Raw genomic sequence first — 19,275 nt, forward strand, 5'->3', positions numbered from 1 at the left:
CAAATTGTCATACAGAACAATGGTAGTTGATAAAATTTAGAGCTAGGGATAAAAAAAAATGGCTCTTTGTTCATGTTTGACTTTGATATGATAGACATTTTAAGTGAAAGCGGTCAGTTATTTAACATGCCATATGAAGCTTGGGGAAACTAAAGTGAAAACGCCATTGTCCTGCCTGTGACTGGGTTATATAAAGTGCAACTTTTTTAAAATGTGGATATTTTTCCCTGATCTTCACCCTCCTCTGTGCAGATTTCTCTTTTGGGCTCACAGGATCTTTTATTCTGCCTCTTGCCCTAGCAACCAGACTGGCACACAGTGGCAGTTGATTGGGTGTGGCTCACTAAATAAAGAGTTGTTGTGTCTGGGATCGGGACATGTTTCCAAACACAACCTTGTCTGTTTGTGGTTTGCAGCTGCCTCATATAGTAAGGAGTCAGATCTGTGAGCGTCCCTTCAGATCTCTTCTCCTTCCAGGCCCTGGTAGCCCCCCCTTCCCCGCTCAGACCTGAGTTTTCTCCTCAAGCAGCCAGTTTACTGGGAAATGGTTTGCCTCAGCCCTGCCGCACACCTAGACTGCCTGAAATGTCTGTTTCAATCCATATTTGATCATCTGTAATGACTGGATTCTGTGGTCCAAATCATTCAGTCTAGACTCAGATAGATCATTTCAGAATCTGCCTCTCACATTCATAAACACATCCACTGTGGCACTGTGTTGATAATATGATCAAAAGCATTTTAGGAAGTCATTTGCAGCAGGACTAAACACAAGTGAAGCACTGTAGAAGATGAGCTGCTGACTTTTTCATTCTGTAGTAACACAATGAAGAGCCACCCAATATTCAGTTATGAGCACTTTACTAAAAAGTTTTTCAAATTCCTGTTTCACAAACGTGAATAGCTAACTATTCATGTCAGCTCACACCAGTCGCCAGAATAAATGAAAGACTGCACATTATGATGCAGCTGATATGTTTTGACTTTACGTTTCTTTACATTTCAACAATGCTGTGGTACCCATTCATTCTGCCACAATCACTGCTTATAATGCTGCCTCTGGCCTTCTAAAAATCATCCACTTATGGTGGTTTAATTGCCACTTGAAAGGCAGTGTCTCACAAAAAAAACCTTTTAGTGTCACAATCACCACTGGAAATGCCAAGGATACCCAAATGCTTTGAGTGCCACAATTGTTGCTGGAAATGCTGCTGTCTCACAAAAAAAACCCACCCACTTTTAGTTGCATAATCGCCACTGGAAATGCCGCCAATGTCTCGCTAAAAAACAATCGCTTTTAGTGCCACAATTGTGGCTGGAAATGCCACCAATGTCTTACTAAAAACCAACGGATTTTGTTGTTGGTTGGTTTCAAACAGTGGTCTACAGCCATTCACCATCCCTTCCATCTCCCAATGCTAAGTCATCTCTCATATACTTGTATTCACATATGTTACTTAAGAAACATCAATAAGATAAGTATGAAATGTAGAAATGTCTCTTATCTGTGATTTGCAGAAACACACAATGCCAGCATTTGCGTCTGGCAACAGGGCTGTTTTTTCTTGCTAAATGGAGGACAATAACTACAAAAACATTACGATATGATGCAGTTCTATACACTTAGATACACATTACACAATAATTCACCCCTTATTTTGTGTATTTTCCAAGAAATGGTGCTCCATGGGGACTTGAGCATCATTGTGAAGGAGATTTGATGACACTGACTCTGGCTACACTTGCTCACATTGTAGCTTTGTAACTTGTAATCTAACTGTGCCATGACACAACACACTGACGCACTCGCACACTGTCTCCCCTGTTGTAGACTGTGTTACAAGACACAGGCCTTGGCATCTGTGTTGGGAGCAGACAAAGGCTTTCTGTTTCCATTATCTGTGTCCTCATTATTACGATCCCCCCTGTATTAACCACCCGCTAATGAGACTCCAATTAATGGTTGAATTGCTTATTAAAGGCCAGACATGAGGGGAAGAAGGGAATCAATGAGGGAGAGGAAGATAAGATTGGTCAAACAGCAAATGAAGAGACAGAAAATGACGAAATATAATCAATAGTTGGTGTAAACTTGAAAGAAGAGGAAGAGGAGATGGATGAGATGGTACACAATGAAGGGGAAGAAAGAGGGGGAGCGCCAACAAAAGGACGGAGGAAGTGTGAGGATTGAGACAGCAAACAGAGGGACAGGGGAAGAAAGGGGGAGAGCGAGAAAAAAGAAAGAAAGAAATGGCGGAGAGCTGTCAGTGGGCCATCGAGGGAGTGTGTCGCCTGCTGACATTGTTTCCATGCCGCTCACTTCAAAGGGCTCGGATTATGAAGAGAGCGAGGGGCTTCAGACAATGGGAGGGGAAGAAAATAACATCAAAGTTAGCCGCGCATTTGAATTGGGATAATCCCAAAACAGTTGTTCTGAATGCATGCTGCACCGGATCAGATGTCCCTTTTTTTCCCTCGCCAGCCCCGTTCTGCCGTTTCTGGCCCGAATTTAGCTCCCTCTGTGGCTCTACTGTACTTGTGACTTCTTAAATGTGGGTGTTAACTGCAGGGACCTTTGTATCTCGTAAAGCCCTTTTTTAGAACAACGTTAGTACAGTTAAGTATGCTCATTATCTGGGGTTTTTTCTATAGGTGACGTTTAGGTGGAGGAGTATTTGTGTTTGTCTGTGTGTGTGTGTGTGTGTGTGTGTGCGTATGTGTGTGTGTTTACAAATAGGGATGTGCACTTGAGTATGTTCCTGCTTGGCGTGGTGTTGCATTGCTGTCCCTGCTCAGTTTGAATAGGTAAAAGATTGAATACTAAAGTGTGTTGCAAACTTGTAGTCTGACGCTCCTGACCAGCTTATTGAGCAGACACACTGTTGAGCACCAAGTAGCCGTGCTGTTTTGGCTCTCTGATGTGATCCAAGGGATTATCTGCGTGTCTGAAAAGTAAAGTAATGCGAAATGCCTAAAACCTGCATTCTTCCTATTGGCCAGCAGGGGGTGACTACAATATTTACCTTAAGAAGTGCAACTGTAATGACCCTGCGTCTCCCTTTATTTATCACCTTCTCCTAATGAATTTATGGTCTCCATTACTACTTTCAAGTCTTTTTCAATCCAGCATGATGTTCATTTAGTTACTTATGGTGCCATTTTTAGTCAAATTAGACGATAAAAAAGGATATGCTTTAGGGCATGGCTACCTTGACATTGACAACTTACAACCACATACTTGGGTTCTCAGACATGTTCTTCCTTCTCCTCAGCTCCACTCTGTCATCCAAACATGGTCACTCCTGACTCAAAAAAGAAAAGGCAACAGCCAAAATGTTAAACCCGAGGCTTGAAAACTGTAGATAACAATCTATTGGGTGAGGTCACAGTGGCTACATCCACTACTTGTATACAGTCACAGTAAAGCTCAATAAGAGATTTTTACCAGCTGCAAAACGAAACCTGGTATTGTTTTTACCGTGTGAGTCCATGTGTGTCAACATGGCAAAATGTTGTCCTGGTGGCACTTACTGAAGTGGAAACTACCCGAGAAGCAGTTTGGGGTATTTTGCCAGATGTTTATACATCTATATATAGTTTTTTGACAACACAACGTCACATGCAGTCACAAACCTTTTCCGGTTGTATAGTTGAGATTACAATGAAGGCCGAGTTTGCTGATGAGTGTGGTCTGAGCAAGGGGCCGAAAGAAGGAGGGTAGACTGTAGAGAGGGAGCCACACACACACGCACTTTATGCCCCAGGCCGACATTCCCTTTAAGTTGCAGATTGCTGCATCGCAGTGCCTTCATTGCATGATTCTAGTTTTATGTTAAAATTGAAATAAATTATTCTTTACATGTGAAAAGGCCTTTAGTGCTGTTGAACCTAGTTGAACTGTGGGTAGAAAGTTTGTCATTGGCCACCTTTCTTAGAATTTTGCCAACGGAAATTTTAAAAAAGCACACACAGCCGCACTAGTAACCTACGCGCTAAAACGTCTTTTCATGTTTAATGTAGATTTTTTTTTTTGAATGATTAAGCCATTTTAATGCCAGCTCATGCCTTAGCAGCAAAACAAGTTCCCTCCTGACACTATTTTTCAAGGGCGCCATCACAGTGCCATGGACTTAGCATCGCTCAAACTGTTGTGATTGGTTTGAAGCAATACAAACAACACACAGCTGGTTTTTTTCCACTTAGTTATGATGGATTCAGCCAGACCTTTCTCCAGTGCTGCCATAGCACCAGATAGCTCTGCATATGTGAGTTGAACTTTGCTAGTTTAAGCCACTTTCAATGTTTCCGTTTTCTGACTCATACATAGATTGAGTAATTGTGAGATTCAACAACATGGTATTCAAACATAGACACATCTGTCCATCAGAAACAGGAAGTAGCAGTGTCACCCATGATAGATAAAGAGAAGCTGAGGTTATATAAATGACCCTCTAATGTTTCACATTACTTCCTGCCTTTGTTTCCTATGAATGGTCTCTCACAAAGTTGTAGCATGTTATATTTAGGTTACCAATTATCTCATAACAGTGGGCCATGCAGGAGTGGGCAGTTTTAATGCACTAGAACCAGGCCGGTGTCAAAGGACTGTGGAAGGTGAAAGCAAGATGAAAGCACAGTATTTGCTTTCATCTGTCTAGTGTATTCATATCAGGTAAGGGGAACGGGAACCAATATAGAGGAAGCCAGTGCAGAGCTTTGGGACGTGGCCAGTGTTTCGGTGAGAGGATTATTCACTTCCTGATGTCATCTGTTTCCCAGCATGTGGTATTTTGGTAAAGTGGTAAATGTTTTTTTCTACCCTGATGAGACGCAGGGGGTTGAGGTGAATGTGAAGTTTAATAGTGAGGTTATTGGGATTACTGGAGTACACAAGGTGTGCTTGTGTGGCCCGTGTGCACAGGCAGTGTTTTTGCCTGTGTGCGAGAGTGTAAGTATGAGTGTGTGTCTGAACTGTGCAGCTGCCAAATCTGACAGAACTCAAGCCCACATTAGCCTGCCAAGAGAAAGGTACAAAGACACACACACTCACACACACACACACACTCACACACACACACACACACACAGGCCTTGTCTCTTCCCTCTCTCACACCCTATCTCTCCAACTCTGGATCTTCGAACTCTTTCTGTCTCAAACTCTGTGTCTGTCTCCACACACACATACACAAGCACACATGCTCACCTCGCCCTGCCAAAAGGGAGAGGTGGCTGGTGAATAAACAATGGCACTCCGCCCATAGTGTCACCCGCCTGGGCTTTGATCAGCACCGCTGTTCCTGCTCCCTACAGCAGTGCTTCCTGTCTTTCTGCCTGCCGAATGCTGCCACGCGCGAGCACACACGTGCACGCACACACCCACCCATAACTTAGTGTTCACGTCTCATTCTCATACATGGGCCTGCATATACTCTCTCTTTCCCATTTTCTCCTCACTAAGTCTTTATCTGTATCTTTCTGTCCCTCAAACTCGCACAACATAGCTTTGAGTTAGTGCCCTTGTCTCTACATCTTTCAGTAGTGCTGCATTTTCTAACACACACCCACATATGCTCAGTGTTTTCACACACATACACACACAGGGATACACGCTTTTGATTCAGGCCCATCCAGCAGTAACTACTAGGGCAAGTCAAAGACAAGGTCCTGTTGTAGTGTCCTCTGGATGAAGTGACAGCAGCAGACACATTACATAATGCAACAGTGACCATTGTTTCACTCTGTTTGAGGATGACAGTGAATATATGAGGTGTACTGTTCTATGTACACTTGACAGTGTGGGGTGTGCATTTCTTTGTCAAATTTAGATGGAGTCTTTGTGATCTAGGTGCTTTTGCTTTTATGCATGCATACCAGTAACAAGGGACAAGGCTGCTGTACACACAACACACACACACACACACACACACACACACACACCGCCACACAAACATTCAGTGGGGCTAGTTGTAGCAGCTGCAGTTTGTCTGTAGTTCTGTAGTTATATATGCATTAGTTTCTGAGGGGGTTGAAAGGATGACTTTGCCTGTGGGAAGGAATGGCAGCAGTGGATCAAGAACAGGTGTGCTGGATACCCTCTGTTGCAGAGGCAAAGAGCTGCTTCAATCGTTGTGTGTATGCGCGTGTGCGTTTGTCTTCTCTGTTCGTGTGTCTGTCCACGTCCTTCAACACATGTCCATGTTCTCTGTGTCAACCTTGAACTGCGCATTTGTTTCCTGAAGTTTAAGCCATCTGTGTTTCTGACACTTTTCTTTTTCAGTGTGTGTGTGTGTGTGTGTGTGTGGGGGGGGGGGGCATGAATACTACTTTCATAATTTTTACTTATTAAAGCTACACTTGGTTATTTTTTTTTAAACAACTTTTGAATATTTGCTGACACTGCCACTGTAATTCACACAGCGCTAAATGCGACAGATAATCTGTGAAAACAATTATACTCCTTTGCCTGTTCTATTGACATTTCTCATTTCTGATGGCTTCACCGAATATGAACGAAAACAACCAAACAAAGGCAAAGAGTCTCTAACACAGCTATTAATCATGTCTATTACTGCTTGTGAACTGCAGAGAAACTGTTAAACTAGGCAGTGATTTAATGTGAATCAAGATTCTGTAACTTTATTGTCTATTTCTCACCTCTCATGTTAATGTTCCTCTGGCTACTTTTTGTAGTCTCCTCAAACAACTAGAAACAGTCGTGGCTGCCACACACTCCCTATGTGCACCTGTGGTTAAAGCCGACTTCTTAAGTTAGATTGATATTGCCGGTTACATAATGAAACCGCTGTACTGTACTTTGAAACGGTCAGTAAAATTCAGTAAATAGAAAAGCTGTTTGTTTCATCACTTTCGATTCATGTGATAAATATAAAAATATCAATTAAATTGTAGTATGTGTTACAAATAAATAAAAAGAAAAAAATGTTACAATAATTACTCGCTTATGATGATCAATTTGTGCAAGATAGATGTGATTACACTGTATTAACATTAAATCAAAGGACTTCCTGTAATATGGATGGATATTACTATCAGTGTCACTGAGAATCAACAGCTCAGTCTGTAGATGGTTATAACCACGCACACACACACACACACACACACACACACACACACACACACACACAGCGCCTCTGCATATAAAATTATGGACAGCTGCTCTCAGTTACTGCACACAGTAACCATACACTATCTTTTGTGCTGCTAAATCCTAAAAAGAGTGAGGAAACTGTGGCGCTGTCTGTAAGGCTGCTCTCCAACTTCCAGTTCAAGCCTGTTTTGTCCTTTCTATTAGCACTGGTATCCACAGGAAATGTCTCATCTTGGATATGTATATCTACGTTTTCTCTCTCTCTTTCACTCTCTGACTTTCTTTACTTATCTGTGTAAGCACACATCTGCCTTCATGTCCATGTATATGTTAGTGTGTGTGTCTGTGCGTCTCTACATGTGTGCCTGGTGTTGGCTGATTGATGACTTTTCCGGCTGTGGGCAGATTCCCGGCAGTGTTTGATCCACATATCAGAGGAGGTGGAAGTAGGAGAGAGATAACATTCCAGGATGCAACAAGGGAACGTGGGAAGCAGAACAGCTCATAGAGACCATACTCCATTCTCGGACAACAAACGGAAATTACTCATTAAACCACAAGCCTAATGCGAAGAACAAAGAAACCATGACGGCCTAATGTCTTGTGCTTCCCCGTTTGAAAAATCCCAAGCCGCCTTTACTGTGGTGGCACCTCGCCTGTAAACACCTGCGTAACACTGTGACGAAGTGAAAAGATTTCACGTTTTGAGCTTTTTTACGAAGAAATTTGTCCAACAGATCCCCTATAACGATGATATCTTTAAAATATAGTCTGAAAATTGTGATTATTGTTTGTAAACACTCTCACCAGCAAAGGTGAAAGCCAACACTACTATTTGAATCCAGTATGGAACGAGCTTTGTCCATTTGGCCTTTTGCTTGGATATAATTGCTTTCTTCAATGCTGTGTCCACAATTTTTGTAGCTGTCTGTTGGATTCGAGCTGATTACAGTCTGGCAACTAGTCGCAAACTTTTTAGAAAGTCCCGACACCTCCTGCACAATGTGCCATAAACATCCTTAATATAGCAAAATAAGTAGACAATAAGAAATTACAGACACACATAGAACGCTACACACTTCTAGTGGGTCATATATGATGATTGAGAGAGATTATAAATGTATTAGTTTATGCTTTTTTTTAAGGAAAATCCTGCATACGATCCCTTTAGATACCTTAAACACTGTTTGATTTTTGTGATGTAACTTACCCTTTAAAGCTGCAGTTAGTTGTAACTTTTTTAAAAAAAAAATGGCATATTTGCTGACACTGTCACTATATTCACATAGCAATAATACAGCAGATAAGCTGTTTATTAATATTTCTTGCCTTACTATTTTCAGAAACATATTTTAGTGCACTGTTTGGCTGTTAAATAAGAAAGGTTTTGAATGTTCTTTCAAAATATAGTGACAGTTTCTGCAGATATTTTTTTCATAAAAGTTACCAACTGTAGCTTTAATGCTGACAGCAGTCAACAGGTATGAAAATGAACCTAAGCTGATTTAGAAAAATGCTTACAGCTAGATGTATATAGAGACATTTTCTCGCCTGCTAATATTCGTAGCGACATGTGTGACATCAGTGGCGGCTCTTCCAGAAAGAACTCGAACATTCAATCCTGAAATAAGACCGTGATCTATGTTTCTTTTTATTCCTTTGAGACAAGAGTTTTGGGACTGCAATTGTATTTGCAACTTTTGCTAAACTTTACATCCATTAAATGATATACTATTTGATAAACAGAATATATGTATGTAAGCCCACACACACACACAAATACACACAGGGCATATGGTGCATATTTCAGAGTTGTTTCCTATTCTCTTTCTACTGTAGCTCACAGCAGCTGAAAGAGACAGAGACGGAAAGATAGAGAACAGTGTGTTCCCCCTGTGGGCATAGCTCGGTTGCAACACGTCTTCATTACCGTGGCAATTGTTTTACTATTTTCATCAGTGCTAGTGAAAGGCGCCTCCATTACTGTGCCGACATGCGTGCATATTGCAATAGACGAGATAACTGTTCTATTTGCCGTTCAGCAGTTTGCTGCTGCCGCCATTATGGTATCTTCCCACTTCAGTTCGAAATCAACCCTGGGAGAAGCGCTGAGAAGCATCAAAGCGCTGAAAGCAAGTCAATTCATACCAATATCAGTGATAACTTTCAGAGGGGCTGTCCTGGTCGACTTGCTAAACCACGTCTTTTTATTCTTACACTCAGGCAGACAGACAGCAAAGCAAAAGCAAAAGTTTCACTTCTCTAACACCTCAGGAGGGAGACCTCTCTCTCCTCCTCCTCCTCCTCCTACAGCTTCTCTCTTACACTCACTTCTTTACCTTTCCCACAATCCTTTGATAAAAGTGCAGATAAAAGAGAGTCTGTGCTCATCTCTCTGGCCATCCACCTCTCCTTGAGGTTAGCACCTCCTTTATTATTTACTATTAGATCAGTAGACATACATACACACACCGCCTTGTTCTACTAAAGTTGGTGTGTGTGTGTGTGTGTGTGTGTGTGTGTGTGTGTGTGTGTGTGTGTGTGTGTGTGTGGTGTGTGTGTGTGTGGGCGCAGTCAACATACTGTGTCTTTGCTTATGTATGTCTGTGTGCTTCATGCCCCTTGTGTATGTATCTGTTCTTACCCTTTTGCTTGTGTGTGTGTGTGTGTGTGTGTGTGTGTGTGTGTGTGTGTGTGTGTGTGTGTGTGTGTGTGTGCATGCGTGTGTGTGTGTGTGTGTCCTTGGCTGGAGGCGGTGCAGTGTGAGGTTTTCGCTGCTGTCTGAAGTCGTCCAGCCTCAGTGTCATTAGAGGATCTCTTTAATCCAGACTTTGGGAGAAACTTCTGACAGCACGCTGCAAATAGAAGGCCCCGCCGCACATGAAGAGCAGCTCGGCTCCTAACAAAACACCAAGTTTAAAGAGGCCCCTGGCCTTTTTTCCTCCTCCCACTATTCCCTCCCTTCTTTCTTCTGTGCTTTTTTTCCCTGCCCTCTGTTGCTTTTACTTCACCCTAGGGAAACATGCTTGCCTTATCTGCGCAGGAGGACCACCCAGGAAAGATGACTCAGGCATCGGTGTGTCTGTGCGCCTGTGTGTGTATGTTTGTGTGCATACAGCGCTGAGGATTGCACACTCATTTGACTGAGTATAGCACTCACATTTTTAGAACTTTTGCTGTTAATATTAATGCATGCCTGTACCTGTGTGGATCGCTCTGAGCGGTGTGTTTGTTGGTGCTTGCGTGCGCGTGTGCCTCGCTAATCCTTTGAGCCAAAGTTTGGAATGAAAGGCAGAGGCACATTGCTGATGGAGAGGTGAGAGAGGCCTTCAAGCTCCTGACTGTGGGACTGAGCAGCAGAGGTACACCGCTGCCCCGTCTCTAGACTCTGGCCACGTGTGTTTCTCTCCTTCATGTCCCTCCCGTCTCCCCCAGTATCTCGCTGTCTCACATTCTCACCTATCTGAGCTTTCTCTTCTTTTCTTTCTGATACCCTCCCCCTGGCTTATCTTCCCAGGCTTTTTGCTTTGCATTTTGTTTACTTTTTTCTCCTTCATACACCTTTCTCTTTCATTCCCAACCCTCCGCTCCCTCCTCCATCTCTCCCTATGGAAATCTGATTTCCCCCTCTTCCTGGCCTGTTCACAATGATCCCAGTCTGCATGACTGATAAAGACCATATCGCCCTGAGCATCTGGAGGCGCTTGAGCAGGATCCTCTACACTCAGTCATTCACGCATTTTCACGCACTATAGAAAAATCAGCATTTTGTGTGCAAGTGTGTGCTTGCAACACATGTGTGTGTGTGTACAGTAAAGATTTAGGACAGACAGCAAGTTAGACCCAGTAAATTAGTGATCAGTAACAGAGGTAGCGGACCAAAGCTGCAGCACAGTTTTTGTGGAATTTTCTCCAAGTGCTCTCTTATATTTACTCATAAAAGAGCCACTTCTATTATTAGCCATATAAATGTACAAATTAATTATCATCATGTGATGTTTGCCCCTGGGCCAGCACTGGATTAAAGTCGAAATCAGACATTGTTTTTTTTAACTGCAACAGAGGGTTGTGCAGGTGTTCACAGGTGTCTATATCGTCCTCTTCATAGTTTTGTTTCATTGTTTTCAGAAGTCTTTTTCTTAAATATATATTTGTGGCTGCCAGAGTTGGTGTGATATCTGTTGCTCAGTGCCTAAACACAGCCCTCAATACAGTATAATAAGACCATTATGTCTGACAGCGATGAAGACTAAATATTTCCAAGGCCCTTTCTGACTCACAAAGCACTTTTATTCATCTGCAGAATCATCCCATATGATTCTATTAATGAAGTTGACAAGTGTTGAACTTTTACCCTCAGAGTTGTTTTGAGCACATCAGATATAGAACCCACATGAAAGAGACAAACACGTCACCAATGAGGCCCACTAAGTCAGCCTTACTTCCCAGAAGACCTGGTCCAGAAATGCTGTGTCACAGTGCGGGGAATCAGAAGTGGGTTTTAGAGAGGGGTGAGGGGAGGGGGGGTTGCCAGGGTCTTCTTCTCAACCGTACTGATGCCTTTAAAGGAATACTTCACCCACAAAATGATCATTTGTACATCAGGGACTCACTCTGTGTTCCACTAAATACATGAAAAAAACCTTGGTTTTTCTCATGTATTTACAAAAACTGAGAAAATTCTTTATGAACTGAAGCCATAGGAGTCCACATTTAACAGCAGCAAAACTATATCAAAACATCCATTTACAAACTCGCTCAAAACTCTTGCAGTGTTATCTACATCTAAGTCTCATCTATCTAGTCGTATGCCCAGTACTTTCTGAACAGACAGCCCTCTCCAATGAGGACATCAGCTGAAAGTGAAACTTATCTGTGCTCTCTTCAAAGCCAGACATTAACAAAAACAATCATTTTACATGGCTGAACCCGGGGGCTGCTGGTCTGCCACTGCTTCATCAGTTAATTTGTTTGTGTTACTGTGTGACTTTGGTAAATGTGAACTCCACCTTTTAAACACCAAAGTCACACAATTACACAAACTAATTGATTGAGGCAGTGGTAAACCAGCAGCTTTGGTGCTCAAAGAGGTAAAATCACTGTTTTTTGTTTTTTTTTTTAATCAGTGTAGTGTGGCTTTGAAGAGACTATTGATAAATTTCACTTTGAGTTCAGTTTTAAATATTAGGGTTTAAGTGAAAATGCATGTGTTTGTGAAGTACTGAGCATACCGCTAAGATAAATGACACTTTGATTATACTGCAAGAGTTGAGTGAGCGTTTGTAAACAGATGTTTTGCGATAGCGTTGCTGCTTTTAAACATGGACCCTTATGACTTCAATTCATAAAGAATATATGATTTTTTCACTCACTGTGGAAGGAATGTAAGAGAGAAAAAGTGTTCTTCATGAATTCAGTGTAACACTGGTCGAGTAACTAATATACAAAACAATCATTTGTGGGGGGAAGTATTCCTTTAAAGGATAGTTGTAGGGGGGTCCTTGCTGCAGCACCCACAGGTTCAACGCCAGCTTTGGCCATTTGCTGCATGTCACCCCCCCTTTTTCTCCCTCTTTCATGCTGAATCCGCCCTATCAATTAAACTCCCAAAGTCCCAAAGAAAATCATCTTTTTTTTTCTTTTCTAAAAAAAAGGAAAGTTATAGGTGAGGTTAAGGTCATAGAGGTTTAGTGTTGGAGAAAGAAAGGGTAAGAATAACACATACTTGATAATACAGACTGAAATACAGCAGAAATACATTTCACAATCAATTTCATTCTTTCTGCCCCAAATCAGAAATTTGTCTCTAAAGACTTAACAGTTTTTGCAACACATTCTGAAACAATCTTTCCTTAAGCCTTTAATTCAGACAAGGCAAAACTCCAAAATAAAAAAGGAAGAAGCCTCATTCTCACATGCCTTGGTCATTTAAATCAGAGGGCTTGTGTAAATGGTGTCAGCTCCACTAAAAATGCTTTTCTTGTGTCGTCGAGCCTTTTGATTCACCAATAAACAAAATGAAATGATGAAATCGGAGGCAAGGGGTTGCACTGGATGGAGATGTGGGCTGTGATGGGATCGTGACTGGCTAAGAAATACCCTGATTAATAGGATCAACGTGCTGGAAAAAAACAGCTGCTTTTCATGCTGCAGAGCTAAAACTGACCTCAGCATGCTCCAGAATCATAATAGTCTAGTAATGTGTGTTGATCTAGGATTCCATCTGCCAGAGGCTTAAATTAGCTGCTGCAAAGGAGGGAGGTTCATTATAAAGCTGATTATAAGGCTGATTTACCTGCATCAATGCAGTTCAGACACAGGCTCACACTGTGGTGCAGTCTTGATAAAAGAATATTATTAAATGTCAAAAAATGGTATTATAGGAGGTGTTTTTCAATCAAATGCAGCCAATCAGACGACAGTGCCTCACCGGCACGGAGGCATTATGTGTTCAGGTTGTCCATCCAACCGCCAGGCACATTCTTGTGAATCTCAACAAAGCCTTGAGGGACTTTCTTGAAATTTTGCACAAATACTGGACAGATTATGGTGGTCTTCAATCATGGGTTACTGTGACCTCATCCGTCTCTTTCTTGTGAACGCCATATCTCAAATTCACCTTTAGAAAATTTCTTTAAATTTGGCACAAACGTTCGAGTAGACTCAAGGATGAACTGATTAGATGTTGGTGGTCAAAGGTCACTGTGACCTTGCATTTGTCTAATTCTTGTGAAAGTGATATATACTCATATTTGACACAAACATTCACTTGGACTCAAAGATAAGCTGATTAAAATTTGGTGATCAAAGGTCAAGGTCACTGTGCATCCGTCTCATTTTTGTAAACACTATATCTGCAGACAGCCTTGAGGGACTTTCCTTTTTTTTGGCAAAAACATCCTGTTGGACTCAAGAATGAACTGATTATAATCTGATGGTCAAAGGTCAAAGTCACATCGACCACATATAACATGTTTTTGGGCACGGCTCACTAACCCTTAAGAACCGATTTAAAAATGTGCTTATTGTTGAGATCTTCTGTGTGTGAAGCATCCTTGTTCACACAGACACGGATTTGCAAGTGCAACTTGACTGGTGCACCGAGGCATACAATTGCGTGGCGGTATATCTAGTTTTTTCATGTTGCCCCTGTTTTTCTTTAAAGTCAGTAGTTCTCAGAGAGTTGCTCCCCAGAAGTTCAACCAGGCCCTGAAGCATTACAGTCTGTGTGTGATTTATGTCAGTGCGGTGGGTTGTAGATCAGGCCGGTCATGCCTATCACCTGGACTGTGTTTCCATCAGCTCTGAGAATCGACAAGGCAACACCTGGCCCACTCACTCAACTCCACTGGGGAGGCACACCGAGGATATTGTTGTTCAGGTAGATCGGAAGCCCCCCACCCCCACCCCCCACCACCATACACTTGTTGGAGGCTTTGTGTGTGTGTGTGCGTGCGTGCAAATATAAATCTATGTCCATGCTATTATGTGCAGGTGTGTGTGCATGCATTTGTGCACTCACTCTGCTTTTCATGCACACTAATCAAAGACGAAGTGTCCACATGTGCAACTCAAAACATCTGGTTCTGCGTCGCATGCAGGAACTGTGCCTTTCTTTCCACTGCTATCACTTACAGGCAAAATGAAAAAAAAGGCCTATACACACGTACGCACACACACACACACAGCACATTTTCTTTTTTTCTTTTTTTGCCTGAATTTTAGAAAGCAAAATAGATTAAATTCTTTATTGGCGCCCTAAGGGGAAATTTGATCAACGCAGGTATTTGGAGTACATGTAAGTGAAGTTCTTATCCACTAAATGATACAGTACATATCTTTTATTACCACCAAAGAAATAATGAAACTTAAAGGAATGCAACTTTATAAAAGCCAAGGAAGTTTGCTAATTCCCTCAGTGAGCATGTCTCTCTTTCTGTATGCCCTTGTCTAGAAATGAGTTTGGGCTTAATGAGGCCAGCTTGCCAGTAATTACTGTCATGACTTCATTATTAGCCTTTTAACACCCCAAAACTAATCACAGGCTGCATCTCTCCTCGCTGTCCCTCTGTCCTCCTGTCTGTCTACCTTTCTCCGTCTTGAATATTCTCTCATTGCTCATTGGCTCTGTCTGTCTTGATCACTCTTGTTTTCTCAGATGTCTTCCCAGCTCAAATGTAATTGTAGATTAAAGTTATACTCAGCAGAATTGTTGGTTACTGTTTGTAAACAAGCTCGTCGGCCAATTGAAAGTAAAAGCCAACCCCAGATTCACTCTCATTTGGGGTTTTGCCTTGCTATATTTCCATTTTTCTGGCACCGTGTCTCCTGGATGCCTGCTGCTTATGCTCTGGCACCAGGTCGCTAATTTTTATAAAGCTCCGGCATCACCTGAGTGCTATGGGGGTACACGCCCATAAACGTTCTGAACACGGAAAAGAAGAAGAAAATACAAGCAGAGCGTGCAGAGTGTCTGCAGAAAAATACACCACTACACACTTCTAGTGATGATTCAAGTGTATCACAACAACAATTACGCACTTACTGAGAAAAGCTTGACATTTCTAACATAGTTCGTGCATACCATAATGTTTAATTTCAGATGTGGAGGGAAGTGACTGCCATTCCTCGCCATCTGATGTTCAAACGCATTAAAGTTTGGAACCAAACAGTGTTGAAAAAACTCAGAGAAGTAATTTCCAGCTTAACTGGGGATGCCCATTCATTTGGTGATACTTTTGAGATCAACCGAATTCAAGATAAAGCATTTAGGTCAAGGTCAGTACTGCCAAAGAATTAAAAGAATAGACCCATGGTGCTTTTCTATTTTAATACTTTATAGTTTTACGTCCACTCCAACAGCCTTTACACTATATGCCACATTCACCCATTAATGAAATCAGTGGGCATCCTCAATTTAGTTGGAAATAACTTCTCAAACATTTTCAACACAGTTTAATTCCAAAATCAAACATGTTTGAACAACAGATGGCGAGGACTGGTGGCCATCTTGGATTTGACCTCTCACAGTCCTTAGAGGTCAAATCTGACCACATCTGAAAATAAACGTTATGGTATGCACTGTTAGAAATGTTACGTGGTTCTCAAAAAGTGCATAATTGTTAAAATATTAAGAGTTTATCCACTGTAGTAATTCATGTTTGTTAGGAAAATGCATAGTATATCTTATATCATACCACACAGATCTGCGGTTGCTTTTTTTTTTCCGCTAGTCAGCCGACAGCACTGACTGTCTCTCCCTTCCCCCAGGCTCTGCAGGAAAAGGTGGAAAGTCTACAGAGGCAACTGCACTGCTCCGACAAGAAGCTGCTTAGCAAAGAGCTGGAGACTGAAGAGAAGGTAATAAAGTCACTCCTTTTCTCTCCATATCTCCCTATCTCTTTTTCAAGTTCGTCTGACACTCACAGCAGAGGCCGGCCATCTCCTTCTCAAACTCATTTGCGCCTCACCATTAACGTTGCATCACTCCCGCTGCCCTCAGCCTTTTTGTCACACTTCTTTTTGCTTCTTGACGACGCAAAACCTCTATTTGACTTCTTATTAATCATGCGATCCTTTAATGGAATTTACTGACCCTTTGACACCTATCTCTGCTCGCCCATCACCTGGTGTCCCTCACCCCTCACCCCTCAGTTGCCATCCTTAGTAGACCCTCCAGGGGGCCACAAAACACAAATAAATGCACTCTTTTCTTCTTTTTGCCCTCCCCTCATCACTCTACCACCTCTCATTCTCCTGTTCAGAGCCACAGATATGCCCCCTCGCACATTTCCCAAATTCCTTGAGATTTGGCTTCAAGAGCCAGCGCCTAGGGCCAGGAATGCCACCACCGCCTGTGTTCAGAGGGAAGCCTCTGTGTGTGCACACACACTCCCCATTGCTCTCCAGAATGCCCTGTAATCATGCTCTGTTTTGACCTTGACACACACAGAGAAGAAAGCACTAATGACTACACTCACACAGGAGGCTCTTCTTTGTACACTGGTATGTACACCAAAGGCATTCACCCTCATGTGTCCCCACTGATCTGCCCACTGACCCTTGTGCACACTTCACACACTCGTCACACACCTCGGTGTCATCCGTCATAAATCTGCAGGAAGGGGTCAGTGGTTTTTAGGAGCCGTTGGTCACTGACCCAGTCACAGAGGCGCTGCTCGTTGTTTCCTATAACTTAGGAGGAGCTGACCCCTGAACCCGACGGCTGTAATGTCAGATCATTTTGCCTCGATAAAAGTTTGGGTTACTCTTTTTCGGCTTTGCATTTATGTTTTTGTTAGTCTCATTTAGTGAATGATTCCTCACTGAAGACAGAATTGGTTTATTGGTTTTCCCACAGAATGCCAAAATCCCTTGACTTCATAACATTTTTGCAGAGCAGAGCTTTGTGTGCTGCAAATGCAAAATGTTCAAATAACCTGTTCTTTGGTATTTCTTTCTTAAAATGGCGAGTATATCTTTTTATGTGTCTAAAGTCAAACACATGGTCAGGTTCCCCAACTCTCATGAGATATTGTCTAATTATGTAATGACTGCTTATAGTGATTAAGCAAGTTACACAAATTAAGAGGCCAGTCAGTATTTTTCAGGATCATTCTCAGCATCTTGCACATGACGTCAGATAGATAGTAAAAGAAAGTTGTTTAACACTCCACAGCATTGAGCCATGAAGTGTAATTCAGTTAGAAGATGTTGGTTCAATCAGAAGCCTTTAAATCACGCTACAACACCAAGTACCTTCTTTACATTGCCTTGCAATTTTTACACAGACCCAAACAACAGCAGCATCATGTGTGATTTTAGACACCATGCCAGCACCACAGAAGCAAAACAGGCATTAAGTATATGACATTTAACACAACAGCAAAAAAATAATAATAGCATGGCATAACATGGCAATAAAGATAATTTACCTTTCCAATTACGTGGTGTTTGATCTCGTCCTCTGCTCACAGGGTAAGAAGCTTCTGGACCTAATTATTTTTCTTAGACTGTGGACATTTTCAGCCACTGTTGCTCTTCTTTGAGATAGCTGGTAACTACTACAAGCTGCTTTTTGATTATCCCGGCTGTGTGCTGCACATGTGAGATGTCATCAAAATGTCACAGGCGTACTGTCTGTGGTCCCATCCTGCTGGCTGTCCCTTTGACACGGACTTTGATTCGGAACTGTGACTACCTCAGCTGTTGGCTTAAAGGCGAGACAACTGTGTCCTCCCCACTTTGCGATTATACATTTTATAAAGAACATTGTGGTGGAATAAAGGGGCGAAATTCTTGCTTTGAAAAGGCTGCGTATAAGGGTTAAGTTTTGCTCCAATGCAATGGTGTTTTGCTTAGAAACAAAAAGACTGAAGACATCATGTCTATTAAAGTTCATTTTTAATATTTATGCTTTTATTTAGCACATTAAATCACCCCAAACCCACTTATTGCTTGTGGTCTTTGGGTCTTAGTCTTGTATGGCTGAAATGTTTTGATCCTGACGCCAGTAAGAAAATGGATTTTAGTACTGATACCAAAAGTGCTTCTTTCTTGTATCAAATCAGGAACATTACGATTTAAATCAGGCAATATGTCAAAGCAAAGAACGGGTAAACAAGACTAAGAATTTGATGAAGCATTTGGTACCAATTTTACGTACTTGACAGTTCTTAATTTTCAGCTGCAAACACATTTTACTAATTTATCGCAGATTGTTTTGCTGTGAAAAAGTTGGCAGACACAAACAGGAAGTGTGCCATAGTCGGATAAGAATGAAGGAATCTCAGCGCATCAGCCAACCCTGAGCTAAAAGCGATGCCTCGACAGATAACGACAGCTGAGGCAGGATCTGGAATGATGAGATCTGAAGCACATGGTTATAATAAGAGCTTTTTAATAAGGTGCAGCAGCTAATGTCTCAACATAAAGCATGTCCTCATCATAATAAAAGGGGGCCGTATAGACATTTGAAATGCCTATGTCCACCTGATAGCTGTCTGTCATAGGATGGACAGCTTCTTGGCATTACTCATATCAAGTTTCCTGGAGAACAACATAGAAACATCACAGAAAACAACATAGATTGTTCTTATTTTTTTATTTAGTCCACATGGTTCAGTTGCAAATTATAGATCCAGTCGTTTTTCCTGAACATCAGTTTG

At 41.9% G+C, this 19,275-nt stretch overlaps 1 protein-coding gene across 2 annotated transcripts in view; it reads left to right on the forward strand.

The window, feature by feature from the left end:
- The window catches only part of cep112 (centrosomal protein 112), a 132,259-nt gene that overhangs the window by 100,755 nt on the left and 12,229 nt on the right, over positions 1–19,275 (forward strand). For both annotated transcript variants that reach the window (XM_042505151.1, XM_042505152.1), the window contains exon 24: positions 16,379–16,468. In XM_042505151.1, the coding sequence (XP_042361085.1) occupies positions 16,379–16,468 (90 nt within the window). The remainder of the gene's footprint in view (positions 1–16,378; positions 16,469–19,275) is intronic.

This window comes from Plectropomus leopardus, chromosome 17 (genome assembly GCF_008729295.1).
Source record: "Plectropomus leopardus isolate mb chromosome 17, YSFRI_Pleo_2.0, whole genome shotgun sequence".
In the NCBI taxonomy this organism is placed as follows: Eukaryota; Metazoa; Chordata; class Actinopteri; order Perciformes; family Serranidae; genus Plectropomus; species Plectropomus leopardus.